Source organism: Cupressus sempervirens, chromosome 3 (assembly GCF_028749045.1).
Source record: "Cupressus sempervirens isolate cs-2001-9-10 chromosome 3, ASM2874904v1, whole genome shotgun sequence".
NCBI classification, from domain to species: domain Eukaryota; kingdom Viridiplantae; phylum Streptophyta; class Pinopsida; order Cupressales; family Cupressaceae; genus Cupressus; species Cupressus sempervirens.
The window spans coordinates 404,828,469-404,847,083 of NC_143120.1; the positions used below are offsets into that span (position 1 = coordinate 404,828,469).

An 18,615-nucleotide genomic window follows, 5' to 3' on the forward strand; every position below is an offset into this window, starting at 1 on the left:
CATTGGATGTCGACCTACACGACAAACACCATTATTTCCTCTCGATCGTAGATAGATATGTTGTATTTAGTCCCGTCCGAGTTTTTTAAAACCCTCAAAATTAGATTCGCTCCCAAAATTTGCCATTTTTTTCTGCAAAATCTACCATTCAAGCTCTTTTGAAGACCTATATTTTTTCCGAAACCCTAATTTTTGGGCTTGAAAAAAATTTGATCACAAATTCTTAGTGGGTTTTTTGAGAGCTCAACTGGGTTGTCGTCCTTTTTTTGAGCTCTCTTCTGGGTCACTCTGATTTTTTTTTTTCTGTTTTTTTGCCTCGAAGAACATACCTTCACAGATTTTCATGTTTTTTCATTGAAAAACATGCCATGGCATCTTTAACAAACATTCTACTCGAACACAACTCCAAATTCAATGGTCGAAATTATGGCACTTGGAAGCAACGAATCATCACCATTTTTGAATATTGGAACACCGATCAACTTGTACTGGGTATTACGAAGCGCCAGACTACTCCTAGTTCTGATTAGGATACATGGGATCTGAATAATCAAGAGGCAATAATGCTTCTCAAATTATCTGTGGTTGATAATCACCTTTCTTAGATTCCATCCAGCAAGACAGCTGCTAAAATTTGGACATATCTCAAAGGTCTTCATGAGACTTCTGACAAAAGCAGAGCCTTCTTTCTGAAAAACACTTTGTTTTCTATTGTCATAGATGAGCGCACCTCGCTCCAGGCACACCTAAATCGGATTCAAAAAAATCGTGATCAGTTAATTGCCATCGGTCGCAAGATGGAGGAAGAGGATATTGTGGTTATCACTTTTCAGAGTTTACCAAAGTCCTCTGAGCATTTTATCGAGACTCTCAACATCACGTCTTCTAGTATTGATTTGAAGTTCACTGATCTTTGCACACTGTTGCTTCAGCAAGATTGGTGGAAACAACAGTGCGGTAGCAGCTCCAATTCCACCTCCATAGAAAAAGCCTTTGCTACGAAATCCTTTTAGAAGGATAAAGATAAGTTTCAATAGCCATCTCAGCAGAAGTCTTTTGCTCGAGCACCAGATGGTTCCCGAAAGAAGAACATTCAATGCAACTAATGTCACAAGTTTAGACACATGAAGGTTGAATGTTGGAAACACTTAGCTACACAATCTAAGCAATCAGGTTTGCAGCCCAAAGAAAACAGTGCAGAGCACACTGAGCAGACGGGATTTGCCTTTTACGCCTTCATGGCTACGAGACCTGCAAATCATGTGAAGTTGTCTATCTGATACATTGATTCGAGTGCCTCTCATCATTTCACTCACCGCAGAAACCGGTTTACTGACTACCAGCCTTATTCACACTTTGTTATTTTTGGTGGCGGAGAAGAGTACACAGTTGTCGACAAAGGCAACATTCGGATTCAATCTCCTAGGTCCTTGATGTGTATTATGTTCCAGGGATGGAACTAAATCTACTCTCAGTCAGTCAGTTGCTACGACATTCTCCACACTTCGATGTCACCTTCAGTTCACATCAGTGCACCATCACTGATTAGGTGACTAAGTCTACTGTTGCAGTGGTCTTGAGGATCATGATCTTTTCAAACTTACAGATTCTGGTGATTTTCAAGACTTAGCTATGGCTGCTCGGCGGCCTTCTATCAACACAATTTGGCATCAGCAATATGGGCACTTAAATGTGCATTAACTCTCACAACGTGCTCAGGATGAGCTTGTTCTTGGATTGCCAGAGATTCAAACTCAACAACTTGGAGTTTGTGATGCATGCAAGGCTAGGAAGCAAGATCGCACACCTTTCACCAATGGCAATTCATGGTGAGCTTCTCAGGTTCTTTAGCTTGTTCATGCCAATATATGCGGCCCTATGGCCACTCCTATTCTTGGGTCTAGGTATTTTTTGTTGTTTGTTGATGATTTCAGTAGAAAAGTGTGGTTGTATTTCCTTGAAAGAAATCAGATGCATTTCCTGTATTTCCAAAGTTTAAACCTTTAGTTGAAAAAGAGTTTGGGAAATCCATTATTACTCTTAGATCACACAATGGGGGGGAATTTTGTTGCAATGTTTTCTCTAGCTTCTTGGATACACATGGCATCAAATGCCAGTTCACAACATCCCACACGCCACAACAGAATAGTGTAGTTGAACGTCGGAATAGGACAATCACCGAGACGGCCCAATCTATGCTCAAACATAGACATGGTCCAAAGCAATTGTGGGCAGAAATAGTTAGCAATGCAATTTATCTGCTGAACCGATCACCCACAGTGGCGGTCAAAGGTAAAACTCTGGAAGAGGCCTGGTCAGGTCGCAAGCCCAGAATCAGTCACCTGAAGGTTTTTGGCTCCCTTGCTTTTGTTTGGATCCCTAATGCATCACACACCAAGTTGGATGCAAAGAGTTAGAAACTCATGCTTGTTGGATATAGCAGTCTTCACAAAGCCTACCGCCTAATTGATGTTGAGACATCTCATCTCAAATACAGTTATGACGTAGTCTTTGATGAGCAGTGAGGACCTTTCATGCCTATTTCTCTTGTTCTTGATCCAGCAGACTAGCCTATGAAGGCTCCTGATTTGGGAGTTCGACTTCCATTAGGTCCACCTGATGGGAGGGCTCCAGTAGCTCCTACAGCTCCAATTATACCAGTGATACCTATACAGACACCTCCAGCTTCTCCTGCAAGATCACCTCGCTTTGTAGATGCTTCGCCTCAGTTTGATCCAGATTCTTCTGATGACGAACCTGATCATCGCACACCTTCTAATACTAATGTTGGTCATTCTCCTATCCGGCCTAAGTGGTCGGCTACGACACTTGCTAATCTTCGTGATGATGAGCTCATTAATGGGAGAATTGCTCAGAAAAAGAGCAAAACTACATATTCTGTTAACTTTGCTCTCATAGCCAACATTCACAGTTTGTTTGAACCTCAAACATATTCCGAGGCTAAAGGAATTCCTAAGTGGAAACAAGTCATGCAATTTGAACACTAGAGCCTGTTGAAGAACAACACCTGGGTCCTTTCTGATCTTCCACCAAGGAAGAAACCCATTGGCCCCTCGGATTGGTAAAAGCCCTCTATAGCTTGAAGTAGGCCCCTCGGGCATGGTACATAAAAATTGATAAGTACTTCAGTGATCAAGGCTTCAAGAGGAGTTCTTCAAACTCAAATCTATACATCAAGACTACTGACAGTGACATCATCCTTTTGGTCATTTATGTGGATGATCTGATAATCACTAGCAGTTCGGCATCTTTGATTCAAGGAATCAAACAGAATTTATGCCAGTCTTTTGATCTGACTGACCTTGGGCTCATGCAAGCCTAGGTGTTGAAGTTTGGCAACAGTCTTCTGGTATATTCATCTCTCAATCCAAATATGACAGGGCCCTGCTAGACAAATTTTGTATGCAAGATTGCAAGCCTGCATCTACACCTATGGAGAAAGGTCTCAAGTTATCAGCAAAGTCTGATTCTCCTTCCGTTGATGATACTACATACAGGCAACTAGTAGGCAGTCTCATCTACCTCTCTGCTACTAGGCCTGATATTAACTTTGTTGTCAGCTATATTTCACGCTTTATGACAGCTCCTAAGGCTAATAATTGGATGGCAGCAAAACATGTGCTTCATTATGTGAAGGGCACTTCAGATTATGGACTTTTGTACTCTCGAAGTTCTAATCCTAAACTCAGTGGTTTCACAGATCCAGATTGGGCAGGCTCTGTTGATGATAAAAAGTCAACTTCTAGATATGTGTTCATTTTGGGATCCGGTGCAGTCACATGGACCAATAAGAAGTAGTAGGCAATTTTTCGCTCCTCTACAGAGGCCGAATACAGAGGAACTATTAAGGCAAGATGTGAAGTTGTTTGGCTTCGTCAAATGCTTGGGGATATGCAGATGTCACCAACAAGACTTACTACTATGTTTGTTGATAAAAAAGGCGTTATCAATTTAGCACGAAATCAAGTCTTCCATGGACGAACCAAGCATGTGGATGTTCATTGTCGTTACATACGACAGCTGGTTGAAGACGGGACTACAGATTTGCAGTATATTCCTACCACAGATTAGACTGCAGAAATTCTCCCCGAGCCTCTTGGTCCTGATAAGTTTGTCAAATGCAAAGGACAGCTTGGTGTTCTAGATAAATTAACCATTAAGGGAGGGTATTACAATAATAGATAATTGTCTATTAGTAGTTAATGGTAATCTATTCTAAATATCTAGTTAGCTTTAGTTAGCTTTCTCTTTTTTAGCTTTATCCACAATAATTACCTTCCAGCAACAAGATTTTGGTGTGTTCTAGATGCATTTTCAGTTATTCAATAGTTAGGTGTGCTTGCTTTCACAGTGGGTTGAAGTTTCAACATCTAAAAGTGATTAAAAAGAATGCATCAGCTATGATTTTGGCAGTGCAACAGTGAGATGGTTTTATCAGAACCATATCAGCCTCTTGTTTCGAATTTCAATGTATACTTCAGCTGGATTGACAAACACATATTCTGGATATTATATTCCATACCCAGTTTGAGTCTTTTAGACTATTTTTTGCAGCAGACTGATTTTGTAATCATAATATTATATCAGACTTGTTCAAACAGTATATCAATCACTTATAATATTTTGTAGTTTGTCCAAGCTTGTCTACCACAATGTAAATAGTAGTGCCATTGGAGGTATAGATTTGTATGAACGGTGTTTTGTAACTCTGGATGATAGTACCTGTACAGAGTTGTGCATTTCATGTTTCAGATATTGTCAAACTGGATGTTGTATGCATTTATCATTAAAGGTCTTGGTAACTTCACACCCAGAGCACTATGCATTTCAAGCTCATTTTGGCATTGATCTGATCTACATGCATTCAATCATTTTGGATTGATCACATTCCTTTGTAAGATGCCGATGGCTTTGCATTCTTTATGTATGCTTGTTCATTTAAGAGGCCTTGATTTAGATCAGCTCTGATGCTTCTATGCTTTAGTCAGCATGCCATCTTTACATTTCAGTGGTGCATTCATTAAGAGACTGTGTTGTCCAAAACACCATATGCTCTTACCTTGCCCACACTGGAAGCTTGGTTATCTGAAAGTGCATTTTCTTTCTTTAGCATTTTTCTATTGAAAAATCAAAAAAACTGCTGTACGGTAACTATAGAGTTTAAGGCACTTACTTGTCCCTGGACTACTATAAAGTATCGGACAATAAAATGCTTACCCATTCATAAGTTCATAGTCGAAAAACTTGGACTTGGCAATAACTCGGCTGGCCCAATTTTTTTGAAAACCTCAGACTTGCCATAAAATCGGGAATAAATCAACACTTTTATTGAACATTTGCAAATGTATAAATTGCTAAAATATTCTTTAAAAAATACACATACACCAAATTTATAGAAAATCTACTAATTTGTAATTTCCATCATAAATGAATTCCTTCAAACAAGTTCCAATTGCAAGTTTACTTAATAGGTACAATGTTGTACTAAATTACTTATAACATTTTTAGACTGTTTGTTGTGAAACGTTTTTTATTTTGTATAAAATTTCATACTCATTATGGTTTATCTAACGCATTTATATTATAACATTTGTTTAATAGATCATATGTTACATTTTAGTTTAATATCTATAATTGAAAATTATATAATATTTAATTTTTACTCATAAAAATAATGTATTAATTAAAAATAATAATGACATTTAATTTAAATTACAATGAAAACAAAACTCAAATTGATATATATATATATATATAACTTGTGCTTTAATTAGAGTATATTTTACCTAGATTGAGATTTTTATAAGAAACTTCAATATTTCTTTGCAAAGTCTGAATCCGATTACACAGTCGCTAAAGTCTGAACTAAATTAAGGTTTCAATGATTTCACGGTTTCACTTGTCTGCATTTTTTCTTCCTCTTGAAACCAGAAACCATCGCATTTTTCCTTTCATTTTTTATTCTTCCCATCGAAACCCTAATGGCTATGTTTCAACTTAGCAATTAACCTTTGCCGCCGATATCATGTTAAGTATTTCAAGCGATATCACAATTTATTGACAAGAAAACCACCACAATTTTTAGAATACCACGTATATGCGTGATGATATTGTTTAAAGTTATCTGCAGTTTCCTGAACCATGCTCAAGGGTACTTGGAGGTTTTGAGTGCCTTCACTTTGCCTTCTTGGGTAGATGGTCAATTTGTAAGAACAAAAAATACATATTGTACTTTCATGAGCTGGAACTCTTGGCCCTTGCGTTTATATGCATAGATATTACTTTTGTGGATGGACAGAATGGCAGAGAAAAGTTTCAAGTATCCTACTTGAAGGCTTGTGGAGTAAATCTTGCCAATAGTGTAGAAGGTTGGGGAGTCTTAAAGTAGGTTAGTGGTAACAAGTTTAACGGTTTTTGACTCGGTTGGTGGTTTCCTAAAGCTTGTAATTTCTTGGTTGGTTTGGTTTTTCTTGTGTTGTATGTTGATTGTTAAAACCATTTTATTGTAAAAATTATCTTTATTTATGGCCAAGGCCTCTGATATGTCCCACACTAATCAACCAAAAAATGAAATTAAACAGCACAAATCCACAGAAGCTTTCTCAAAAAAATCCGATAGTCACCTTTTGGAGATCCTTACAAATAGAATGTCGACCACTAAACATTGCAGCTAACATTGAATCTGGATCACGTTGAGTCAGTGTGCATATTGTAGTTGTAAAGTTCATCCCACCTATATGGTCAAGCAGCATGTTTTAGATTTTGATGTTAATAATTCTTCCTCTACAAAATGAAAGACAGAATTCCAAAAACATCTGCTCTCAAAAGTAGAAAGCAGACACTGATCAAAATTATCTATGTATTACGAGCTATGTGGCCTCAGCATAAATTACTACAAAAGCAATATCAAAATATGATGTGGGACGACAATTATATAAGAAATAAAAGTCAAAAGAAATTTTTATAGGAACAAAACACTAAGAAATGTGTAGAGTCTTCCTTTGTATGTCCCAACATTTTTAAAATACAGAGGAATGATATGATGCATACTCACAAAAACCCAGATAGGTTTATTAATACTGATGAAAGCATAATAGAAAATAAGAGCAGGTACCTGGAAATCCATCCATGAAGTCTGCTACTAAGATCGTAAGCACTCTGCAAAAAATGTGTTACAATTCATAGTAACTAAGGCTATGATCCTCTAATTTTGGCACGTGAGAAGTAATTTCATATAATATTGGCTACAAACAATAAAATATACATAGCATTCAAATTTCTCAGACTTCTGTACTTTCATTTGCTCCTAAAACGAAGCTACCTTGAGAATTTTTCACAGATGCTAATAAGTTATTAACCATAATTAAGGGTCCTAGATGCAGCCACGAAATTTTATTCTCACTCATTAGGAAAGTGCCTAAATCATCTCATCAGATGAGTGCATAAATGCTTTTTGTTCAATACAGAAGAGTGGAATAGCATCTAGCTCTTGGCCTCTCTAGAGCTAGGCCCAACATAAGAGCCTACAAGGTATGCACATAGCAAACCCATTGGCTTCCTATAAGAATTGAAGAATTGATTTTAGCAGCCATTTGTAGAAGCTTGCAACAAAAATGTGAGAATGGCATTAACCCGGGACAGATTCAAAAAAATAAGATGCACAGCTTCCACAAAGCATATTATTTTAAACATGCCAAAATATGGAGCATACACATTTGTACACAGCAAGGTCTGACCAAAAACAAGGCAGAAAGCAAGAAAAATAGAAATAACAAGAAGAAAATCACAAAAAAGGTGGCCAAAATTGTGATCACCCAGCTATTAAAACTTAGCCAAATTGAGCAATGCAAAATGAACTAGAAAGAAAAGTTGGTGCAAAAGATCAACTAAGGCCCTGGTTGCTTTTGACTCAGGTCACCAAAAGACCCTTGATCCATTTACTAGTGGTCAAGGTGAAAAGCCTTCCACCAAAACAAAATGAAAACACTATGCTAGAAATCCACTTAATTGAGCAAATAATAGAATATGAGAACCCAACCTGATGTTGCTCAAGGAAACAACAAATTGAATCCAACTAGTCTAGAGTTGTAGCTCAGAGTTTGTGGAGGAAATGCAAATGAACTGTTGTAAGTTCAAATATCAATACAGGAAGAGTGGTTGTGCTTTGGAACACCAGAGCCTTCAATGTTATTGTCATGCCACTGACACTAAGCACCAAATAACAAATTATATATATATATGCAAGCCCAGTGAGCAGCAAAGCTATTTTCATAACACTCCAATATAATTGCTGAGACATCAAAAATCAAGAAAATCCTTACTTAACAGACTTCATGATTTTCTAGAAACAATATGTTAAACCAGGAGATCAGGCAGTGATCAGACATCAATTGAAAAACAGAAGTAATCACAAGAGGGACAGCGATTAATAAGAGTAATAATAGATAAAACAGCAATTCTATTTTTTAATGAGCAATGATTAGTCTAAATCCCTTAACCCAGCAATCAAATAAGCTAAAAAACAACTACAATTAGTTAAGTGGACACTAAGAGCTGAGAAGAGACCCCACTCTAGAAGAGAGATTGGCTTCCTAAAAAGACAAAAACCTTCAGCAACAAGAGAAAGATATTTACAAGGGTACTTTGATTGAAGGAAATCATCAATCCATTCAGTAATAGCACTCATCCAAGCAAGTAGCAACCAGAATCTAACAAGGGAAAAGGCATCAAGCCTGATCTGTCTAAATTGCAGCACCAGAAGGAAACTATAAAATCTGCAAAAATCTTATATTCTACAAGTACAGTGATATGAAAGAGGGGAATCAATAAATGTTATGTGATAATTTGGAATACATATGCTAGCAGATAAATCATTAATCTATCTATCACCCACCATGAAATCATGCGGAAAAGAGGAAAAACTGCAAGAAAGGAGAGCATATACGAGATCACCATGTAAGTAGACCACCCAGTGATGGATGTCCCATGTGCCTGCCACTTCAGGCTAAGATGGTAAGAGTCAGCTCTTGAGCTTAGGAGGAGGATTTCCAGACACCGTATTGTGATCGCCTTCCCAACTTCTACGATGGTTGATTGTTGGAGAAATCATAGACATAAGAGAATGACTAAGGAGACATACTAGGGAGGGTACAGACAAGCATCCCACTACATAGACCACCCCATGATAAATGTCCAATGTACCTCCACTTGGGGTCAACGGGGGCATGAGGTCCATTCTTGGGCTTAGTGAGGATTGTTTTGGGCCACCTATTGTGCTTCCTTATTTAAACCTACTGTGATTGAATACTCTGACTCATCTAATGAATTATGGTAATTATATATATTTGTACTCGTGTTACTAACCCTAATAGAAATAATTGGGTTTATGAATTTCTTTTTATTTTGTTTTTATTTTGTTGTGTGTGCACGTGCATTCGTGTGTTGTGTGCACGTGCATTTGTGTGTCGTGTGAGTGGAGGACCTAAATCAGGGTTTATCTTGTTCAAAGGCATTTTAATTTGTTTAAGTTCTCTAACTATCTAACATTTCTTATTTTAATGGAATCTGTGATTTTTTTGACAAGACTTAGGGCAATACCAAAAAGGGGAATATTAAGGTTACGATTGTGTCTCAAACTTCCTTTTATACTGATTTTCTAATCAAAGACATGAAATATGTCATATCTGAAGTTTATGGAACTGAAAGTGTTAGGAGTTTATGGAACTGAAAGTGTTAGGATTTTCAGGGAAGCTTTAGGAGTGTATTGAGAAATAAATTGTGTTTTTGGGTAAATTTCTATCCAATTCTACATGTTAATGAAATTTAAGGAGGAACTTATCTCATTGTCCTAGATCTAAGAGCTCCCGAGCTTTCAATGTATTTTATATGACTTGCTCTTTCATTCATGGTGAGACAGAATTAGATATCTTCAGCTGGACAAATCATAAATAAAGGGTAAAGACTTCGTCAAAAGTTAGACAGGTCTCCAATCAATGCTGAGTGGGGGAAGGAGATTGCAAATGATATATTATAAATTTTCCATCATGTTGGATCCAGCAGCAGGCCAACTTGATTAGAACTGTAAAAGGTAAAAGGCCCAAAAGTAATCATTTAAATTTTAGAACCAGAAGACTATAATTGCAATCATCAAAAACTTCAAAACAAAAGATATTTATCCTGGAAAATCTCTCCTGCCTAGGGGAAAAACCCAGCCACACACAAAATGGTTCCTTTATTGACAAAAATGAGAGATTCAATACAAAGCTTCACAAGCTACAATGGAAGAATGACTTCTTCAACAGACTGCAAATCAAAAACAATTACCAGTAGTATGTCCTTATAAGATCAGATATCTACTAAAAATACATATTTCTCTGTTTTGGATTGCAGAACATATATAAAAACTAATCACACATTGATAGAACTCCAACAGTAATACCACTGAAAAATACTATATATATAATGTCTCTGTCCTACCAGTGAAAAATAACCTTATGATAATCATAAAGAGAAATGTGACTATCTCTTATTGCAGTAATCTTCCACTAAATTTCTTCAAACATCACACGATAGATTCTCCCAATTGCAGAATACCATCCGATACTATTCTTTCCACGGCAGTTACACACTTTCATATGGATTCCCACGCGATCACGATGAAAAGAGCAGTTACTCATACCGATTTGAATTCCTTACATGAGCAAGCAATAACGCAGCAAAGGCACTGATGACTTGCCTTTCCTCACAACAAGCATGCAATCATAAATGAAATGTCATAACTCATCACCACAGTTCAGCACTTGCATTTGCGTTCCTTAATGAAAGACAGTTATTAATCATAAATGTCCAGAACTCCAAACAGCAGACAGTCGGCGTGTATTGAAGATAAATATTGAATATACTAGATACACAAAAGATGACCTTGAGAATATCAATGGATCCAGCATTACATGAACCAATATCACTAAGTATTGATGGCAGAATGATTGAACCAAAAATGCCAAGACTACATAAAACTATAAAGACAAATGAATGACTCTCTTGTGACAAAGAAGCTTATATAGAACTTCAATATCAAAAATTGTATGTTGGTAAGGAAGAGATATGCAGAGCTGAAAACAATAATTGGAAGGCACGAATAGATGCAGACCTTCAAAGACGAACAAAGAAGATAATAAGACCATCATAGGTACAAATGAAAATGTCTCCTAACACTACAAACATTAACACTCCCTCTTAGCAAAGGAGATATCATTTACTGATTCTGATACCATGGAATCTCTCAACATGACAAACACAATGGCTACACCCATATGTGTCAAAAACAAAACTTTATCACAGATTCTCTCAACGTGATAGCATCAAGGATTCACTCAACATGATGTTCACCATGGCTACTCCCATGTGTAAAATAAACAAAAGTCCACATCACGCAGCCACTCAACATGATATTGTCATGAAGTCTCTCAACATATCCACTATGGCTAATCCCATAAGTGGAAAAAGCAACAAGGGCTTTCACCTCAAATTTTTCCTTCGCATAGAAAAATGCATTAAAATATGAAGCAAGAATCACTGAAGTTGAGACTCTTTCTTAGCAAGAGGACCATTCTCCACAATACCAAACTTATCTCGAAAATAAGAAAACTTCACTCTAGAAAGTGACTTGGTGCGATTGTCGCTAGTCTGCTCATCCGTGCAAATGTACTAGAGTTCAACTGCTTTCGTTTGAACCATATCTCTTATATAATGATACTTAATCTCCACATGCTTGGTTCTACAATGAAAGATAGGATTAACTGAAAGCTTTCCACAACTTTAGTTGTCACAAAGAATCACAGTTGGTTCCAAAGGCTGCCCAAATAATCCCACCAGAAGCTTTCAAAGAACAGCTTCTTGTGTTGCCACACAAGTTGAAGCATTTTCAGCCTTTGTTGTACTTTGAGTTACACATGATTGTTTCCTACTGCACTAGGAAATCATAGCTAAACCTAAGCTGAAAAAACCGCCGGAAGTGCTCTTTATGTTAGAAACACACCTTGGCAAATCTGAATCAGAAAAAACTTTCAAGGCTAGACATACATATGAATGCTTCTTCAGGAGTCATGTTGTCTAGAATTTGATGTGGACTATAATTCTGAACATAAACAGTTGTCCCGCAAGCTTCTTCCCAAAGAAAGGCCTGAAGGACTTGATCATGGATCATGGCTTTTGATGTCTCAACAATAGACTTGTTCTTTCTTTTAGCAACTCTGTTTTGTTGTGGATTATACGAGACACAAAACCTCCTCTTACTCCCAACTTCAATACAGAAATGATAAAATATACCAGAAGAATATTTACACCCAATGTCTTGATTGGCTGCACCCCTACCTGATTTGACAAAGAAAAGAAGGGAGCCTTTAGATGGAATGAAGATGCCCAAAAAACTTTGGACAAGTTAAAGGAAACAATGAGTCCATGCCTTGTGCTCTCCATTCCTAATTTTTCGTTGCCCTTCGTGGTTGAATATGAAGCTTCTAGAGGGCATTGGAGCTAATATAAGTCAAAGGGGGCATCCTATAGCTTTTGAGAGCAAGAAATTGAGTATGCTGAATTTCTACGTTAGATTGTGAATTTAAATCAATGCTGAATTTCTACATTAGATTGTGTGTTAAGCTTTCATATCAATGTTTTGGATCACACTCTGTGATCCATCATTGGAATAGTAGAGAGCTAGAAGACAAAAATCATAATCAGGAACTAAGCAATTTTAAAAAGGGATATTCCATTTCTGATAAGGAATTGTTGGCCATTATGCTTGCACTGAAGAAGTAGAACTTTAGACAGTGTTTAGTTTGTGGAAATTCAATGAGATAGTTGAGGTTCTTCTTGGATAAATCATAAAAACGATTTGAATGATTGCCAACAAAAGTGAGCAAGCAAGATGCAGGCCTGTAGAGTACATGATGGGCAAGAGGAATATGGTCGCTGATGCACTCCTCTATACTCGTTATCTACTCTTTCTACTGATTGGACAGTTTCCACTATTGCTGAGTGTGCTAAGAATAAATTTTCTTCTGGCATCATTGATAAGGCAAGAAAGATGATAGTAAGTTCATGTTGTGCTGCCTGAGTTTAGGATCAAGAAGAAAATTTTGGAAGCCTTCTATGATACTCCAACAGAAAGACATCAAGGGTACTTACTATACATATAGGCAGATCCGTGAAGATATTTATCGAAGAGATTGAAGGAAGATGCCCATAAGCACATTAGAGAATGCAATGACCTGCCAACAAAACAAAAGAGAATTATTTTTTTGCAGCAGACCTGCTTCAACCACTAACAATTCTTCAGCAGAAAGGGGGGAACTTATCTATGGACTTCACCACAAGTCTGCCCAAAGTATAACGTCAAAACTGTATTCATGTTGTGGTTCAGGTTGAGAGATTGACAAATTATGCATATTTTGTTGTTGCTGCTCTAGATTTCAAGGCACGTCAAGTAGGAGACTTTGTTAAAGGAAACTTTCAGAAAACGTGGCTTGTGCACCTGGGTGAGTATTGCTAACTGACATGTCTATTTGGATGATGTCTTATAGGGTTCTATACCTCAAACAGTTCACAAAGGACTCAAGCTTGACCCTTCTGACTTGAATTTTAAACTAAGGTGCAGTTCAAGGGGTTCGTGGATGGAAACTCCTTCCCCTAACCTGAAAATCATAACTTCCCTAAAGAAAAAACTTTAGAGCCACCTCTTAAAGCAATTACAAAATGATGGAAACTCTAGACACAGGAACAAAAGACTCAAGCTTGACCCTTCTGACTTAGAATTTTAAATTAAGGTTCAGTTCAAGGGGTTCATGGATGGAAACCCCTTCCCCTAACCTGAAATTCATAACTTCCCTGAAGACAAAACTTTAGAGCTACCTCTTAAAGCAATTACAAAATGATGGAAACTCTAAACACAGGAATGCAACCAACAGAGGGTGTATGAATTTTGCTCAGACAAAATGAGGCGGTTGTGTAAAGCATAAGGGCCCGTTTGGTTGCGGGAATACAACCGGAATAGGAATAGGAAATTAGAATATAATTTGTAATCTTTGTTTGGTGCGTGGAATAGGAATGGAGAATAGGATTTCGTATTCTTATTTTAGCCCCAAAATGAGCTTTTGTCCATTCCAAAAAATACTTGTAATTGGAATGGCCCATTTCCATTCCCAATTTGATTAATCCAAAATTTATAATCGGTCGGGTCCGGGCATTTGCAGCATCGGAGGACACCGCTTGTTTGGGGAAAAAGTTTTTAATTTTCTATATGGAGAAGCAGAATTCACTGGAGGAGACGCCATTGGCTGCGGGATTTCAAAACAGATCTCGGCGGTCAAATTACAATGGAGATGACGAAACCCCTTCAAATGCTGCAGTTAATGCCATCTTCAATTTGCTGTAAGTTTTGCATGTCCGGATAAACACAAAACACATTGAAATTCCCTGAAACAGTCGATAAAACAATCTCACAAGCCTGGCAAGAATCATTATTCAAAGCAAACGCCAAAGAGGGTTATTTAGAGCCTCTCAGATTTCCTCACATGGATATCTCGTTGTCCCCTTGCAAACGAATTCCAGGCGTCTTGTTGAAACTCACCAGACTTTAAACTTGGCGTAAGAATGCTTCTCAAACCAATACTTGTAAGCAAACCAGAAGAACACATTGTCTGCAAGTACATTTTCACATTGTCTGCAAGTTTGTGGTTTGAATTCTGATTTTAATTTTGTCAAACCAAATGAGTTTGGAATGGTAATTTCAATACCCACACCACTTTTCAATTCCTATTCAAATTACCAGTTCTAATTCCATTTTTCCTATTCTAGCAACCAAAGGGCCCTAAACGAATCCAAGTGAGGTAACTAAAGTATCCACAGGGACGCATCCCCCCTCCTTAGTTCAGTTACTCATATTCATCCCCAATTATCTTTTTAATGCTATTAACCAATTCAATTATCAGTCTGAGGATTTCCAAGGTATTTCACTCCCTGGAACATTCCAGTGTTTCTAAATCCATCAAAAGTAGACTGAGCAGAGCAAGGATCGACGTAATAGGTCTACCCAGAAGAGCATAGAGTGACCTGGATTTCAAATTATATAGAAGTTTCAGTCAGGTCACTAGTCCTGATTGGAATTTGGAAACAAGGGTGTTTCACTTTTATATCATGTGAAATTAATTTTCTATCTTATCGGCAACATAAACACTACTATGCCCTAGAAACTGTCCATTTGTGCAAAGCGTTACAAGCGCAGCTCAATCCGCTGGAAATGAAAAGGGATGTTAATCCATTTCAAATCTAGTAAATGTTTTACTTTCGATCCAAAAAAAATCACTCCGAAGTAAGAATAATCATTGTGCCATAACTTAGATAAAGTAATAGTTATAATTCAGTCGGCTTACCAATATCCAGGCGAACAATTGTCGAGAGGTCTGGTTCTGCATTCTCCATCGCAAGATAAATTTCTCAGGACTTAATAAGCCTTTCTTTTGCTCCAATAGAGATATCCAATATGTCCCGTCACGGGGGAAGCCTCATTATACAGGCGTCATAAATGCTATGACGAGTATTTTTTATATTAAATAATTGAATTTAAAATCAAAACAGAGTTGTACTCTAATTTATAAGTTTAACTAATTATTTAATGTAGCGCTTTTAATAACTATATAGTCAATTTCTCTTAGGAGAGAATTAATGTTTTCATTTGATCTCTATAATCAAAATTATTGAAGTTATAAAATATAAGAATAGATTTGTTCTATTTTATTTTTTAAATTAGTTTTGTTGTCAATTTCTTTTTTCAATTGGTTATTTCTAATTTTGTTTAGGGTTTAATTATTGTTCAATTAAAAAAATAACAATAGAGATATATGAAAATTTTCAATGAATATTCCTTCGTTTTAGAAGGTTTCATTAGATCAAGCTTCAAGCTCCAAAATCTTAATCGCTCAATTCTGAAGGTGCCCAATCTTCCACTTCGCTTGGCTCCCCTGCTCACCTCACTTTTTGTCTACCCTAGCTTTATAGGAAAATGAAAAAAAATTGAGGCTTGATCACTAAGCTAAAGAGATGAGTTGAAGTGATGATTTATTTTGTGGAGTGTTAAAAAAAGAGTGCTTCTTCAAAATCTCTATTGCCACTATAGCAACTTTTCTAATGTTCTTTTTTCATAGCTAATTACAATGAATGGACTCAAACATTTTGCTTTTATAGAAAGGAAAATTATTTTTGAAAGCAACAAGATCATTCATCTAAACAAAGACCTTGGAAATATGACAAAGGATGACAGAATTAGATGGTTCACAAAAAACTTGAGCAACACCAAAATAGAATCAAATGCAATCTCAGATCAATTTCTGTCAAAGGTGAACAATTTCTTCAAAATTTGTGTTATTTGTTTCTTTATGACATGGATATCAAATACTAAATCCTTTGGCCTACGATAGCGACTTTTGATGGAAAGCCTATACAAATTCCATTCCTTCAACCAACTCATTATTTCTCGCCTAATGGAATCCAAAAGGGGTCTAAGAAATTCTGCAATCATTTCAGAATAGGGGATGTAGGGTAAAAGTGGCACCAAATTTGATCTATCTATCAAGGAAATTGCGACTGAAGGATAGCTGAGGAACATAACTTTGGGGAAAGTAGATCCTAAAGCAATAGCCTTTGGCCAAAATCTCTTTAATATGTCTAGTGGTTCTTTACAAATACGACAGAATTTATATCGACAATGATGTTGTTATTGTGGACAACTTTGCAAAATTGTAGAAAGTAATTAGGACACTGAGTGTGGATCCATAAGGGAAGTGGAATAGGTTAAATATGTGGCTCTAGTGTTTGAAAAGGGGCACCTATTCATATGGGATTTTATTGAGGATTTTGCTCAGAGTTCAACACATCTTGTATATTTTGTGATCAGAGTGACTTTGGGTTAAAAATAAAATTCTTTAGTCTTTGAAATATACAAGATTGTAATTTGCTTTTATATTTTCATTTGTATTAATGTATTGGATCACATTTTTGTGATCTATTATTAAGATACAAAATGAAGGAGAAAAATGGTAAGATGCTTAATTGTAGATAAAAAAGACTAGGGAAGGAAAAGAGTAGACGTTATTCCCAACTTCACTTAGAGTATTTGATCTCGTAAAAGTAGTTAAAAATCTTCATTTAATTATTTCATACAATTTACAAAGGACAATTTACTTCTCATTATAATTTTCCTTTAAAGTTTAAGGAAAACTAGAGTACAATGTAAAGACTTGGAATCGGATAAGGAATTGTGAAGAAGCATCTTGCTAATGAGAATGTCACTATGAAATTGTGCACAAAAACATTTTTTATTGATTTAAATAAAGTGTGGAGAAGAATTTTGTCGACAGTAGGATAATCATTCAATTCTAGATTTAAGAGTTGAAAAGTGAATCTCCAAGTTTTGCTAACAAATTTATGATTAATACCATTGCCTCACTTTCAACACTACAATACCACACAATACTTTTCCAGACAAAATCTACTTCCTACTCCTCACACAAGGCAAGGGCTCCAACTCAACTAAAGCTCTTGTTTTAATATACCATAATAATGTGAAAATGAAATAAATACCTTTCATAAATTTTAGGGTGAATAACTTAGGTAATAAACAATAGTTCAAAGAGAGAACAAAATTATTAATTATGATGGCAGTTAGTAAATATATTTTTGTAGGTATTAAAAGAGGGATCAAGGAATTTGTTTGAATGTGGTGATAAAGTATTTTGATGAAGATTGCATGTACTAATTTAAAGGATGTTTTACAAGAAACTATACAATATGTCATATTCCATCACTAAATGAAACGATGGTGTATGTTGATGGCACTCTCTTAGTCATTATGTAAGTAGTTGAATATAAGAAAATGGATAATTGATGCCTATAAATGAATGGGATTTTACTTTTAAACAACATTCTAGTATACAAATTTTTTTTTTAATGCTTAATAAGGTAGCAAGTAATTGTGAAGGGTTTGGTCTTTTGAATTTTGATTTTAAAAGTTTTGGTTTGAATCCATGTTATGGATCTTAAACAAGTTCAATTATGTGTCTATAAATTTGATCGAGGAAAAATAAAGGGTAAAGTGCAAATCAGGACCAACCCATGGTGGTGCATTATGGTACTGATTAGATCAAGTTTAGGTTAATTATTAACTTTTTCGTTGGTGATTAACTTGATCAATTAAGGTTCAATTAATTACTGACTATGTAATCAGTAATTAAAACACACCAATTGTGTACTAGTTAGATTCATAACAATTTCCAAGTTGTACCCTAAAACATGGTTGTACAATAAGCATTACATTATGGACAATCCAAGTAAAATGGGTGAAATATAAACGGGAAAAAATCAAGAATGCACATTTCAACATTATATTTCATGTGGGTTTTTACTTACATGTGAACTAATATGAAGATACATGTCAAAGTTGTTTAGTTGTTGTAAGAATATACCACAAGTGTTGATACGATGTAAGCATCTTCCTAAGAAAATGAAATAATATGCCAAGATATAGAAACCTAATGAATAGCA

At 36.1% G+C, this 18,615-nt stretch overlaps 1 protein-coding gene and 1 pseudogene across 3 annotated transcripts in view; one reads left to right on the forward strand and one right to left on the reverse strand.

The window, feature by feature from the left end:
• The window catches only part of FIP2 (potassium channel tetramerization domain-containing protein / pentapeptide repeat-containing protein), a 165,635-nt gene extending 150,031 nt beyond the window's left edge, over positions 1 to 15,604 (reverse strand). For 2 of the 3 annotated variants that reach the window (XM_089820055.1, XM_089820053.1), the window contains exons 1-2: positions 15,450 to 15,604; positions 6,645 to 6,754 (exon numbers count right to left, since the gene is read on the reverse strand). In XM_089820055.1, coding sequence (XP_089676181.1) covers positions 6,645 to 6,754; positions 15,450 to 15,498 — 159 coding nt within the window. In that variant the 5' untranslated portion in view covers positions 15,499 to 15,604. Of the gene's footprint in view, positions 1 to 6,644; positions 6,755 to 7,135; positions 7,180 to 15,449 lie in introns of all 3 variants that reach the window. The other variant, XM_089820054.1, reaches the window with a different exon arrangement.
• Positions 15,605 to 15,606: 2 nt separating this feature from the next.
• Positions 15,607 to 16,985, forward strand: LOC149566717 (uncharacterized; annotated as a pseudogene).
• The last annotated feature ends 1,630 nt before the right edge of the window (positions 16,986 to 18,615 follow it).